This window comes from Eucyclogobius newberryi, unplaced genomic scaffold, assembly GCF_026437365.1.
Source record: "Eucyclogobius newberryi isolate DKJ021-1_F unplaced genomic scaffold, fEucNew1.0.hap1 SCAF_20, whole genome shotgun sequence".
Lineage (NCBI taxonomy): Eukaryota > Metazoa > Chordata > Actinopteri > Gobiiformes > Gobiidae > Eucyclogobius > Eucyclogobius newberryi.
This window is the reverse complement of record NW_027315835.1, coordinates 7,962,087-7,976,657: the sequence shown is the minus strand read 5'-3', so window position 1 is coordinate 7,976,657 and position 14,571 is coordinate 7,962,087. Positions and strand designations below refer to the sequence as shown.

At 42.5% G+C, this 14,571-nt stretch overlaps 1 protein-coding gene across 17 annotated transcripts in view; it reads right to left on the bottom strand.

The window, feature by feature from the left end:
• The window catches only part of nrxn1a (neurexin 1a), a 177,317-nt gene that overhangs the window by 58,755 nt on the left and 103,991 nt on the right, over positions 1 to 14,571 (bottom strand). For 10 of the 17 annotated variants that reach the window (XM_072456744.1, XM_072456745.1, XM_072456743.1 and 7 more), the window contains 2 exons: positions 14,369 to 14,395; positions 893 to 1,015 (listed from right to left, as the gene is read on the bottom strand). In XM_072456744.1, coding sequence (XP_072312845.1) covers positions 893 to 1,015; positions 14,369 to 14,395 — 150 coding nt within the window. The remainder of the gene's footprint in view (positions 1 to 892; positions 1,016 to 14,368; positions 14,396 to 14,571) is intronic. The other 7 variants (XM_072456739.1, XM_072456742.1, XM_072456748.1 and 4 more) reach the window with 1 other exon arrangement.

Genomic DNA, 14,571 nt, shown 5'->3' with positions numbered 1-14,571 from the left:
GGTAAATATAAAAAGGATTAAAGTTGCTGTAGTTAGGTGTGGACTGACAGCACTGGACACGTGTTAGGTTTTGACAATTTCCATTTAGCACAATAGCTAATAGCCCAACAAAATAAGATTCAGGGATTTGTTATAGTTCAGTCAGGATGAGTCAGGATGCCTACCGTATTTTCCGCACTATAAGGCGCACTGTCAATGAATGGTCTATTTTTGATCATTTTTCATATATAAGGCGCATTAAGCGAAACAAAACGTGTACCACACAAAATCGCTTTGAGGTCAGTGAGCACAATCAGAATTAATCCATATATAAGACGCGCTGTATTATAAGGTGCACTGTCGCTTTGTGAGAAAATGAAAGGCGTTTGAGTGCGCCTTATAGTGCGGAAAATACGGTATTAAAATTTCGTCAAATTTAGCTTTTTTTCTCTTTTATTGTTCTGATCGTTCCCAGAGCTGGGTTATAGGTGTGTCTCATAGAGGGTTCCACCTTGACAACGTGTAAATTGTCAGTGAAAAATTGTTTATTTTGAGAGAAAGTTTAAGACGTTTTTTGCAAATAAAATGGTAAAAACTCAAATTTATCTAGAATTAAAATAATACACAATTACAACCATCACATGAGTATTGATCATTGCATTTAACAGAATGTAAAAACAATCAACACAAGTATTAAGTGAGTACATAGTAGTAAAAAGAGTAAGAAATAGCAGTGCAGATAAATAAATGTATTTTAAAGCAGTATATCTAATGCTATGTACGACCACTATTCTGTGTGAACCTAAACCGTGTGTTATATCCTCTTTTAGAACGTGGTGTGACGGCATAAGGTGAACGGCAGTAACACGTAATAGTGATGGTGAAAAGGCGGTAGGACAACATTGCGTTTTACCTTCCACAGGCTGCAGGTCGTCCACGGTGAGTTTCAGGTTCTTTCCGCGTCGCACGACTCTCACCGTGTGCCACTCGTTATCATTGAGGGCAGAGCCGGCAAAGATAGTCTCTGGCCCTTTACCTACACATATAGTCCACCGTGACCATTAAATACATGCACAAGTACAACCAGCCAGGACAGACAGAAAAGTGAGCGTAGAGAGAGCAGGAAGAGACATGAAGAAGAGAGAGGAACGCTGCAACATCTGATGATCTTCATGCGTTAAAACAGCTTGAATTCGGGATAATAACCTTGATTTGTGTCACTTTTCACCAGATAAAATGCCGTACTGTGGAACATTCTAGGCACGGCAATAACACCTCCGTGGAGACAGAAAGACAAGAAAAGCTACAAAGTGCACCTTTAAGATCAATTTAGTTTGTATGACTATGTATTTTTGAACATGTCTGCGTAGTAAGACTTTTTAAAAGCGTTACTTGAAAAAAATAGGTGAAAAATTCAGATTTGACAGATTTTTTCTTTAAAATATCAAATCCAGTTAAAAAAAAGAAAAAAAAAGAAAATGGATGAGTAACACCAACTTTTTCTTTTGATATTCAGAATTCCAGTCATATTAAGTCATGTAGATATCATTTTTTGCAGTGAGGAAACCAGGGAGTTTGAATTTAAGGACAAAATGTAGGAGATTTGGGAGCGTGAAGGGAAGACAGACGCTCACTCAGACAGACACACGGCTATTTGGAGAAGCCACGCAGAGATGGACATATGAGTGACGCAGGGATGGACCGTGTCGAGGGACTAAGACCCCCGGAAACCATGAGCAACAACTGCCCACAGAGAGCAGAGGAATCAACACGACTTATGTGGATAGTGTTGTTCATTTACTCTTGAACTGTTTGTGTTTAAAGATTATTCTATTATAATTATATTAAAAAGACAGATTTCATAGATTAAGTGATAAAAGCCCTGTCGTAATATAAGAAATGACATAACGAATGACATTTAAATTAAGTCCCTAAAGAGCCAAGATAAACCACATTGATCAACAGCTTCTTTCTTTGCTACATGAAAAATGAATAAAATATAAATATAACAAAAATATACAATGATATTTATTGGGCAGATGGCTTTAACAGCTTTTTAACAGCTATTGCACTCAAACAATTTTAATTAACTGCATTAATGGCTGGGTATTTAACCAAATTATGATTTACATTAAAGTTATTAATCACATAATTGAAATTAAGTAATGTCCAACTGTTAATATTTACTTTTCCTTTTTTGGCAAGGAAATCCCAGCAAAAGCATGTGGTTTGCATGTAGAAATTGGGCTTTTCTGTGTGTTAAAGGCACTGTCTAAAAGTCAGTGAATAATATAAAATTGAATAAAAATTGAGGTCGATCAATATGAAGAATCCCTCCCGCAGCCATTTACTGTATTCTACAACTTTTACATCACCAAATACAATCCATAAAACACATTTACTAAAACAAAATTCACAAAGAGCTGAGTGAAAAGGCAAAGCTCTCGATTGACCGTCCCGTCGTGGTCACGAGCTCTGGCTAACGACCCAAAGGACAGGACAGTGGATATGAGCGGTCGGCCGGGCGCTCCCTTAGCGACAGGGTGAGGGCCCTGCTGAGGTGGCTCGGGCATCTGTTCCGGAGCCCCCAGGGAAGCGTTCCGGTCACGTCTCACTGTAGAAGACCCAGGACACGCTGGAGGGATCGTGGCCTGGGAACGCCTCGAAGATCCCCCTCTGCGCCCGCCACCCGGCCCCCAGAGAAGCGTAAAAAGATCATACATCTTCCCTGTGGTCTTCCTCTAGTCCTCCTGTCTTCACCCTGCAGCCCATTCACTCACAATCCTTCCTCTGCATCAAATCCTCTCGCTATCTCAGTCAATCAGCCAATTAAATGTACCCATTTCTGGCATTAATGGGATAATAGGAGTTTTCTAATTCATATTTCATGGCTGGTGTGTTCATACATGTTGATAATTTGCAAGGAGGAGGCAGAGAACGATTAGGCGTGCCCACTGAGCTCGCCCACTGGCATTTCCATAAATACATGCAATACACCGCAGAGCCTCTTGGTGGCAGTGTTGGCACATCGCACGAAGGCGGGGGAGCTATCCAAGGTGCTGACGTGCTGAGAAAGAAAATATATAAATAAAGGCAAAATGCTGGTAGCTGTCCTTTTCATGATGTCTCTCTCTTCTCTCCCGCCCGTCTAACGTCTTGCTATCTGCTTATAGTCGGCTGCACATATTTGACAGACCGACAGCCGCTTAAAACCTCGCTATTTTCTCGGCGGTGGCTAAAGCGAGGCGAGCTAACCAGTCGGTGCATCGCAAGCATCGCCGTGCGAGGGATTGCGGCAGTAACAAGGTCCAAACACATCTGAATTTCTAATGGTTTTGCCCAAAATATCTATAATTTAAAGGTAAAGTCTTAAAAACCTGCTGTTCTTACGATGTTTTAACAGATAACATACATACAATATGCATAGGATTGATATAATAACATGGTGCAGATTTAAAAACTTAATTTCAAGAGACAATAGGTAAATATTTACAATTTTAGGTCAAGTTTGAAGACAAAGATCACAATATTGTTCAATGAATAGCGCAATTTGTTGTTTGCCATTGAGGCAGTTATGCTATTTAATGTTATTTTACTTGTAATACAATGCAGAGAATTGAATAATTAATGTTTATGACTCACTATAGATACAAACTAACTACTTAAGAGTTTATCTCTGCTCTTTATTTACTGCAGTTCGTGATTTTTTAACAATATTGCACATTTAAAATATGTTTTTTGTGGATTATTTTGCTTTAAGGTGATTCATTTGATACATAAAGTAGTTTCAATATCATTGATTAGTAGCAATACATAGTTTCCCCCCCCAAATGTGTTATTTCCAGGACAAACCAAACGATGTTACTACAGGATTTACTACAAAATGATTCAATTTACTCGAATAATTGTGCTTCAAGTTACATTACAATTACAAAATGTGAAGAAATTGAACTTCAACATATCAATACAACCAGGTTTTCAACGACGACACACGCTAAACGCAATCAGAAAGGAAAGAACTGACCAAACCAGTGCAGTATAGCACATTTACTGCATGTAATTACTGCATTGCTACATTCCACAAAAGATGCAGATGATGTGAGACATTTTCAACCCGTTTCTTACTATTTTTTCCCCCCACAAAGTAAACCGCTCTTCGACTACACGTGCTAGCGCTTGCATTATACTGGCCTAAGCTCTGTCGGGTTTGGAGCGTGCGGCCGGTGACCTATGAGGAGGTAATGGCGTCGAGAGGGAGGTGAGGAGCAAACTGACCCGAGCGAATTCCGCTGTAGAAAATGTCAAGGCTGCCTCCATCAGTCAGCGACGCACGCGAGTGCGAAATCAGAGCGAGAAATACACTGGCAAGAGGCCGCCGACGTATTACACGTGAAAGCCGCTGGAAATGGAAAACGGATTCAATGTGAACTAAATATAAAAGTCGTAGCTATAAAAAAAAGGGTAAGGGAAGTGCATTATGTGCCTGTTTACTGTTATTTCTACTGCTACTACTACTACTATGACTATAACTACTGCTACAAGCGATGCACAGTATACATACATACATACATAGGGTGGATACTATTCCTACTATTACAACTACATCTACTTCTACTACTAATACTACTACAATTACCACTGCAGGAGCTGATAAGCCGGCTCTTTACGGTGGCGTTACTGCAAAGCTAGGGGCAGATTTGTGTTATTTACTTGTTTTTCATATTAAAAAGAGGCCAATGAACATTTCTGAACGTAATGTGTATGACTCAGAGTGCTGGTGAAAACAGGACGTGCAATGCCCCTTTCAAAATAAAAATAAACATGACGTGACGAGCAGATAAAACGCACAGTGTTTATAGAATCCCAGTGACGACTTGTACTTTTACTGTACGCGACTACAACTACGAATACGTGTGGTATTCGTACCAATGCAGCCGCTGTCACTACAACTTACCACGTACTACTACTGCTCCACTACTACTACCAATAATACTGCAACTACTGCGACACTGAACTTCAAACTCTGAGCCAAACCAGACTCAGGAGTGAAGCGATGAAGGTAACGTACAAAGGAGTGAATGAGAGGATGTGTTTTTAAAGCTAAATGAGGGTTTGGAGAGCGGGCGGAGGGCGGAGGGAGGGTCCCCTGAGGAGACTCAGCTGTGCACTGGGCACGAGTATCCATCCTGTTACCATGGATCACTGCCTGCTGTGGGGCAGAGAGGGGGAGTGAGAGGGAGGGAGGGAGAGAGGGGGAGGGAGGAGAGAGAGAGAGAGAGGGAGGAAGGGTGAGAGGGAGGCAGAGAGAGAGAGGGAGTGAAAGAGAGAGGGTGAGAGAGTGGGAGGGTGAGAGGGAGAGATAGGGTGAGAGGAAGGGAGAGCAAAAAAGAAGGAGAGAGAGGTAAAGGGTGAGAGGGAGAGAGGGAGGGAGGGAGAGAGAGAGTGAGGGAGCGGCAGGAATAGAGAGGAAGCGGGTGAGGGAAGTAGGGAGGAGGCGGGAGGGAGGGAGAGAGAGACAGAGACAATGAGAGAGGGAGTGAGAGGACGGGTGAGAAAAGGGAGTGAGTGGAGATAGAGGCCCACGAAAAGGAGGATAGACAGAACAAGAGACAGAAAGATAAAGAGGTGATAGAGAGAGAGAGAGAGAGAGATAGAAAGGGTGAGAGGAGAGAAAGAGAGGAGGGATAGAGGGAGCGTGAAGGAAGGAGAGAAAAGGGAATGAGAGAAAAAAGACAGAGGGGGAGAGGGAGTAAAAGGGGTGAGAGAAAGGGAGAGAAAGGGAGAGTGAGTGTGAGAGAGGAGAGGGCGAGGGAGTCACTGCGGAGACGACAGAACAGAGTCGCCGATGGAAAGTCGACGAGAGCGATCTTGACAAACGAGGGCATTAACCTTCGACCTTTGCCACTTTTACAGCGCCTGTTTAGGACGGGCACGAGGTGGAGTGACGCTGCTGAGGTCGAGCTTTATTCTCCCCTTCCTTCAACGCCGCCGTAGCGACCGGCAGTGCGTCCATTTTGGGTCAGCGCATCGGCGAGACATACAGCACAAAGGACAATGACACGTGGATAAAACTGAGGATCCAACAAAAGCACAGTCAGTTTTCATTTCTATTCCAAAAAATGAAACTATTGTATTTGAACCTTGCAAATAAATGATATAACGTGAGGATGAAATGAAAAACTATTCATCGTTTCTGTCTCTGTCCAGTAAAACTCAATCAGGATTTTATTAAAAGAAGGAAAAGTACAAATGTAAATGTCTTTAAACGGAGATCTGAAACAACATCCAAGTGACTTTTATTTGCCAAAAACGATCGATTGTGGAACATTTTGTGACGTTCTGAGGCCAATCCATTGAAACTGCGTCGTTATTCCCCACTTAAGCCTCCATTTTGGATCTTTGGATGTGTTTGTTGACATCTCAGTAGAAAACAAGTCGGTTTTAACACAATTAGCGCTTAAATTAACACCATTTGTCAACATTGCTTGGTTACGAGTGTTGTGTTTAACTTTCTTGCTTAATTAACCGCTTTGTCCGTGGAGACGAGCGGCTTACAAGTCAGATCTGTGGAACGTTCCAGGCAAAGCAAACATCAAACCTTATTTTGACCTGACGATTGAATACTTTATACTATGTTGTCAGTAGAAAACGTGATGTTCCTCTTGGCTTATAGCTGCTGTGGCTCTGTTTCTGGCCATTGTTCGAGAGATAAAACATACGAACACATTTCAATAACACTTTGTAAGCGTTTATCCGAGTAAAGCTCCCTAATTTCGCTGCCTTTAATGGCTTGGTTTTTACGAGCATCTATTTCAAGGCGCTTTGAATCCGGAGACAACGCCGATGAGGGATTTCGCTGGCAATGAACCAGATTGAAATGCAATTTAAACAAAGATGTCGAAGACGGGGAGACGACTGACAAAGCGACGCTCTTTGCAAGTAAATATTTCAGATCACAGGCCGAATACCAAAGCTGGCGCAGATTATAAACGCCGGGATAATAGCGACGACAAAAAGGCTTTTCATCTTTCATTAGCTTCAAATAACAAACGGCCTTTCTGTCGGGCAAGACGGGAATATCTCTTATGCCGCGGCTTTTATTTGACTGCTGAGTGTGCTGTTTGGCTTGGCGCCTGGCTTTTAAATACATTTTTCTCTACCGCCCGCACCTCCTTCCTCCATCTTGAATATCAAATGTATAATTCATTGTGTGCACACGCAGGGAAAGAGGGAGAAGAGTGCCCTACTAAAGTGTTCACTGAGACAAGTTACCCTCACCCTTCTGGTTACAGAAGTTACACTTGTGGGTTTTAATTTGGCGCTGATCCTAACACGAGCTTCTATAGTATTTTTATCTTTATTTGATAGCATCCCAGGTTGTGTTCTCGGGCCAAGAGGGGCTTTTCTGTGCAAAGTCCATGACCACTAAAAGCATAAACAACAGCTTTTTAAGTTTTTTTTTAATTTTTTTTAATTAATCCATTTCTTTATATTTTCTATTTTATTTATTTTATTTTGATTATTTTATTTATTTTATTCATTTTATTCATTATATTTATTTGTCATTTAAAAAAAAATCTTGCTCTTTTATTTTTTAAACGTTGTGCTTTTATTTTTAAAAATCTTGTTCTTTCATTTTTAATTTTACCTTTTCTTTTTTTCACCTAAAATAAACAAACAAACACTCAAAAAATTTAAATAAAAAAGAATAGAGCCAGGCGGGACCAGACGCAACAGAAGATCAGTAAATAAGGGGCGGGGCATCCGAAGAAAAGACGGGTTAAAGCCAAAATAAAAGTCCCATTTCGTCCAATATTTGTCTAATTTGTCCATTGATTTCCCCCCATTGTGCGTATGTCAGTTATGAGTCCTTAACTGTCGGAGTAGTTTGTGTCATCCATTTAGTTTTGTGATGACCCTCTTCCCAGCGGCCAGGAGTACCTTCCGAAGATATCCATCCATTATGTCCATGGTGGAGGCTCTGAGGCCCATATTCTGTACAAACGACTAACTTTAAAATGGTGTTTACTGCACAAGCCTCTCATAAGCCACTAAATAGAACAATTACACACATAAATCCACTGTTTAGACTGAGCTTTACCATTATATCCCCCTCACCTCGTCTTTTCTGTTGATTTAACATCCATTTAGAATCAACTTCACGTTTTTCTAATATGTTTTACGCTTGTGCTTTTTCTGTTACTGTTATTTCTTCAGTTCCGGTGAACAAAATCCCCCTTTATTAGTGCAGGAAACGGCGCAGCCATTATTTAAATGAACAGCCAAAGCTTGTCAGACTTGTGGCAAAGATAGCAGCGGCTGTGATCTCCTTCCCATTGGCTCTCCGTGTGAGGCTAGCTAGCGCCGTCTCTATGGCAACTGGAATCGTCCATTTCACCACCTCTTAGCCGTCACCGAGCTGTGTTTTTTCTTTCCCTTTCTCCTTTTTCCTTCTCCTTCCTCATTTCCATCCCCCTTTTTTTGCGGCCGTCGTGACAAGAACGAGGAAAGAAACCGCGCGAGGACATTAACGAATCCCCACCGTCACGAGGGGATTCGGAAGCGGAGGCGTGAAAGCGAGGGGAGGGGAGGAGGGGAGGAAGGGGGGGAGAAAATAAACGGTAGATTAAACGGAAAGTCTAGTGGCGGCGGGGAACACCCTGTAAATAGGCAAACACAAACGAGCAGACAAACAGGAAGCAGACGTTACTGACGAACGCCAATCAAGCATTAAAGAACCGCACGCTTCACAAGGATAAATCGAGGGTTTTGCGCACGTATCGAATGCGTTAACGACTGATAAACAAGACTGTGCACAGGTTTTTTGGTCCTACAGTAGGTGTTTGGCTCGGTGGGTCAGTTACGCCGGTGAGATTTACATTTTGAGATACCGTGCTGCGAAAAAGCGGTGGCCGAAACCGCGAAAAAGAACGACACCGGTATCAAAATCGAGAGCCCTTGCCAAGTATGACTATCCAGGCTGCGATTTAGCACGAGCGAACAGATCTACAACTAGGGCCCGTCGATTTCCAGGAGACGCGACGCAATCATCCCGCGGCGCAACAAGCGGTCCCTCGAATCCCCGTACAGTTTGTCGAGAATCAGCAACGACAAGCGGCACAAATCCGCGCCGCAGCTGCTCGGGATAAAGGTACGGCAGACGGCAACGCTCTCGTCCGCCCCGCCACGGAGAAGCAATTAGCGACATCACGGAGTATATTTTTAACTAGCAGCTCGCTCCTCGATGCTAGCTCCTCGCTCCTGAGGACTTATCCTAGCGCTTAAGTCCTTGCGCTTCTATGTCCTACCTTGAACCCAAACCTGAAAGGTGCGCTAAGAAGGTTTTCGGGCGGAGGGTCCTTCACCTGCTCGACAACGTGAAGAGATTTATTGCACTTACCACCGTTATTTCCTCCGCAAACAACTCTGTATCCTTACTCTGTCTGAAAGCTGCAAACCCTGTCGCTTAGACCCTGAAAACAGCACTGAATTCAGTCTGATTTAAAATTAAAACTCTAAACAGAATCTTACCGTTAAAACTTAAATCGCAACCTCGATCATGACTACGATGCTCTATATTTTCCCCAAATCGTTCAGCCCTAGCCTCGAATGTCCCACAGTGAGGCATTGGACACTCCTATCGCCATGGAGACGAGCAGCTGCCACTACAAGTTACGGGTCAGATCTGTGAAGAGGCGACTCTGTTCACAGCGAGTTTTTCTCTGTATTTTCGAGCAACAAAATCTCCCGTAACTCAGTAGCACGATAGATCGGTTTAATGCCACACTGCGGGACATACCGGGTAACGTATGCAACAACATCTCCATGGAGACGAGCTGCTGCCGCTACAAGTTACGGGTCAGATCTGTGAAGAGGCGACTCTGTTCAAGGCGAGTTTTTCTCTGTATTTTCGAGCAACAAAATCTCCCGTAACTGAGTAGCACGGTAGATCGGTTTAATGCCACACTGTGGGACAGACCAGGCAACGTACGCCATAGCATCTCCATGGAGACAAGCGCGCGAACAAACCCTCCGGAAAATGACGTAGTACCGTTAAACGTACATAAAAAATGGGCCGGCCACAGTTACTTTTGAGCGTCTTTTGGAAATAAACGGATCCAAAAGACTGCTCTCATAAACGCGTTGAAACGATCTCACTCCATACACTTTCCTCTCTCTTTCTTTCTTTCTTTCTTTCTTTCTTTCTTTCGTTCTTTCTTTCTTTCTTTGTCCAGGAGCTCGTAATTTCCCGCAGCCGGCACTTCGCTCGAACGCCTCCTTCCAGCGGCTCCAGGCCCGAAGCGCCGTTAAAAATGTACTCAAATCTTCCAAAGGCTTAAGAGCCGCGGGTGTAATTAAAACGAGCGCGCTAATTCAGGGCAAGATGGCGACGGCGGTGGAAATGCGGACGGGGAGGGGTGGCAGAGTGGTTAGCGGGTTAGCGCACGCCGCCGCCGCTTTAGCCGCGAGGTGGTGGATTAGATTCTCGGGCCAATAATGACTGGGATGAGCTGCAACTAACTTATGTGCTTATGGTTTTAAATATGGAAAAACAGCAGGCCATAAACGATTAAAAATTGCAAAAAATTTAAAGAAATTGCAGCTAAATCGAGTTCAACTTTTTTTTTTTGCAGTATTAGCATATTTCAAAGTTACATTGAAAACTATATTGTATAAACTAAAAATGTTCTTCAAAATGTTCTTTCAATTACGACAGAAAAACAATTAAATACTTTCATGAGATGCCTTATATCTTAACGTGTTTTATGCATCTAGCAAGAAATAACAATTGGCGAGAATCCGACTTCAATTTCCACTTTTTTCAAATTGTAATCATCATTGTAAATATATTACGTTTAAAAGTGCAGGAATAAACACGGTGGACACTTACACTGGGTAATGTCCTGTGAACAAAGCTTTCATTATCGTTTGTTTACTCAAAAAAACAAAGGACATGTTTTTGAGACGGCGGGACACGAATGGATCAGGGGCCGTGTTTGCCGCCTCCCATCGTCTTCAATTAAATTATTCCTCTTTGTTTTTTGGACCCACGCAGAGACTCATGAGCATGACATGGACTCACAAGTAAAAAAAAAAAGGCCAACACTATCATTTTTTAAGCGCAATTGATATTGTTTTTCTGTTATTAACAATTTAGTCGGCCGTTCTTCTCTTCCTAGACTCTACACTTACTTTATTTTCATCTTCATAGGTTTTATCCTTTATTTAAACCCTTTTTAAATGTAAATTAGAGCCATAAGTAAGCAATTTAAACAATAAGAAAATGTAGCAATCGTAAAAAAAAATCTGCAAATACTGTTTTTTTCCGGAGTATAAGTCGCACCAGCCAAAAAATGCATAATAGAGTAGAAAAAAAACATATATAAGTTGCACTGGAGTATGAAATGCGGTTGCAAGTGTGAAAATAACAAATAATATCACATATAAGTAGCTCCGGAGTATAAGTATAAATTTATGTATAAGTCGCACCCCGGGCAAAAAACTATGAAAAAAGGTGCGACTTATAGTCCAGACAATACGGTATATAAATGACAGAATTTCCTCTGCAAAAAAGCAAAATATCCTGTCTAAGTTTCACACCTGTTCTGTTGTCTAGTAAAAAAAAATTCAAATCTATTACATAACTTTAATCATAATAATACTGCCCCGCCCGTCCAAGAATAACGACGGTCCCGCTCACGGTTTTGTAGAAAATGTGTTTTTCTCCATGTTTTGCGGTAATATTTTCAGTGCATTTTGTGTCCCAGCCTTATAAGTAAGTAAGTAAGTAAATTTTATTTATATAGCACCTTTCACAGACAGAGGTCACAAAGTGCTTCACAAAACACAGAATAAAACAATAAAAACACAAAAAACTTACAGTGAACAATACATATACAACAATATACAGTAAAATCAGTCCCTAAAACAAGTGCATTTAAAAGGCTTGACTAAATAAAAAGGTTTTAAGCTGACCCTTAAAAGCAGTAACTGAGTCCAGTGACCGCAGGGAGAACGGAAGATCGTTCCAGAGTCTGGGGGCAACAGCCTGGAAGGATCGGTCTCCTCTGGTCCGAAAACGGGTGCGAGGAACCAGCAACAGTTTCTGGTCCAAGGACCTTAGTGAGCGAGAGGGAGTGTATGGTTTGATTAGATCGCTGATGTACGATGGGACCTGACCATTTAAAGATCTTATCTTTTGTTTGTCTCTTTGGCTGCGCTTCACATTTATCAGATTTGCTCAGAACAGATAAAGCGCTTGTTTCAACACGGGCCAGTTTGAGACGCTTAAAATGCAAAGTCAAACTCCCGGCAACGGTTTACGCTCAAATTATCCCGCGACGTATGGTGTAATCATCGTTTGCCGTCTCACAACACATACATTATCCTTTGTCTCACTCCATACCAACTTCAAGGATCTCTTTTCATCCTCTGTTTTCATTTTCTTTCTTGTTTTTTTGGTGTAGTTATGAGTCATACAAACGCCATTCATGTTTCAACTCTCGCCGCAAAACACTGTCATTGAGAATTTATCGTATATGACTGGGCATTATGACAAAAAACAGAATATAACTCATCTATTCCTGGATATGAGCGACATAGACTGCCATTTATCACAAAGAAATAGTCAAATTTCGTCCTCCAAAGTCTAAACTCTGCTCTAAACCTCTAAAATGTGTCTTATTTGATCAAATTCCTGGCTTGATCATTATAATAACAATAAAAATGGCGGTCAAGGTCGCATTAAAACGTCACGCAGTGCTCTTTCACGCCCCCGGAGGCCGCCAATCTGCGTCATCCGGATTCTCGCACGGAGAGGGTGAAGTGTCTTGCCCGAGGGCTGTGGACACGACACCGGAATCAAACTTTAGTCCAATCACGAAGCCGCAGACTACCGAACATCCTTTCTTTTAAACTTCTTTACCATGTTTCCTACTTCCTTCCGAATCAATCCTTTTCCTCTCTCTTAAATTCCTCGCTTTCCTTCTCTTCCATCATTCATCGCTCCTTCTCTTTCCCCCGCTCTCTCTCTCTCTCTCTCTCTCTCTCTCTCTCTCTCTCTCTCTCTTCGCTCTACAGTACACGTCTTGCACCATTTTTCTTGCTTTTTACCGCCCGTCTCGAGTCCCCTCGCTGTCCTCCCCTCTGCTCCTCTTCTATCCATCGCTCTTCACTAAGATGGCCGCCCCGGAAAACCCTGGCCCTCAGCAAAAATCTCCTGTGGCGTGCGGGGATCGTTTCTCTCTCTCTCTCTTTCTGCTGCCGGTACAACCCAACACGCACTTAAACGCACAAAGTCGGATAAGAAACAGGAATGTGTCGAATCAGGGCTTAACGGGACTCCATCCGATCCAATCAGGCGTTAAAATACTCCAGTTTTCATACATAATAACAGCAAAAACAACAATAAACACAACAGTTTTGTCAAGATATGACACGGGGCTTCGTTTTCAGAAATAAACAACAGTGACGATGTAATGGCAAACTAAACAACGAGGGGCCATGCAGTTGTACAGTTGTTATACAGTTTATGCAGAAACACACCAGGCGTCTTGCAGTGCAGAGACATAAAAGTGATTAACTTTTGCTGGTATTGCTTTGTTTAACGCCCGAGAATCCTCACTGACCGTGGAATAAAGTCAATGAAGCATAAACTAAGTGTACAATTTGTTCACGCGTTGCACATATTCCCCCCCGTTTCACGACATTGCCGTATGCGGGTATACAGGACGTGAAAAGGTTAAACTGTCAGCAGCCTTTGGTCAGTTAATCGTGTGTAATCGTGGTCGACTGAACGTGTAAATATTTGCGGACGAATCGCTCGAACGCATTCAAAAAAGTTGTCCAAACTAGTGTCGAAAGTTGACGGGACAAACGTTTGACCGTCGGAACAATCTCGAACCACATCAGACTGACATAAACTAGTCTAAGTGTGATTTTTTTGTGTTGAAAGAGTGCATAAAGGTATCAAAAGCTTTACAGAGTATCAAGCATATTTTATAATTGTAATATATTGACAAAAACACCGAACCTGGTTTATGGATTTGATGAAAACTACACATTTTTGGCTCAATCGTATGGATATTAAACACTTCAATACAAGCTAAATTAGTTTTATTTCCATGTTACCCTAGTTAAGATCTACCAAATATTGTGTTATGTCATGCAGTACAAATTTACTACGCTGGAATGGACAAAAGCATGAAAGTTTGTGGCTTGAAAGCTTGAAGGATCCACAAAGACGTCGACGATGACAATAGCCGCAGAGTGACACACGGAGACGCTCGCTCATTCGCACAGGGAAAACGGAGCGGGTGAGGGAGGGAGGGAGGGAGGAGGGGCGGGGCAGAGAGGGGCGGGGTTAGAGGGGAGGTGTAGGGTCACTTACTGGCGGTACAGTTAATCCTGATACAGTCTGGAGGAAGAGCAGAGCAGAGGGTTAGAGCCGCCCACAGAACGGAGCCCACGCCCCGGGGACGCACCCATCGACACACCCCTGTTTACCCCCCGGCGCCGCGCCACGCTGGGAACATGTCCCCCAGGAAAGCTATATTATTTTACTTTATCCTTATCATTGTCTAGTACTAAAAA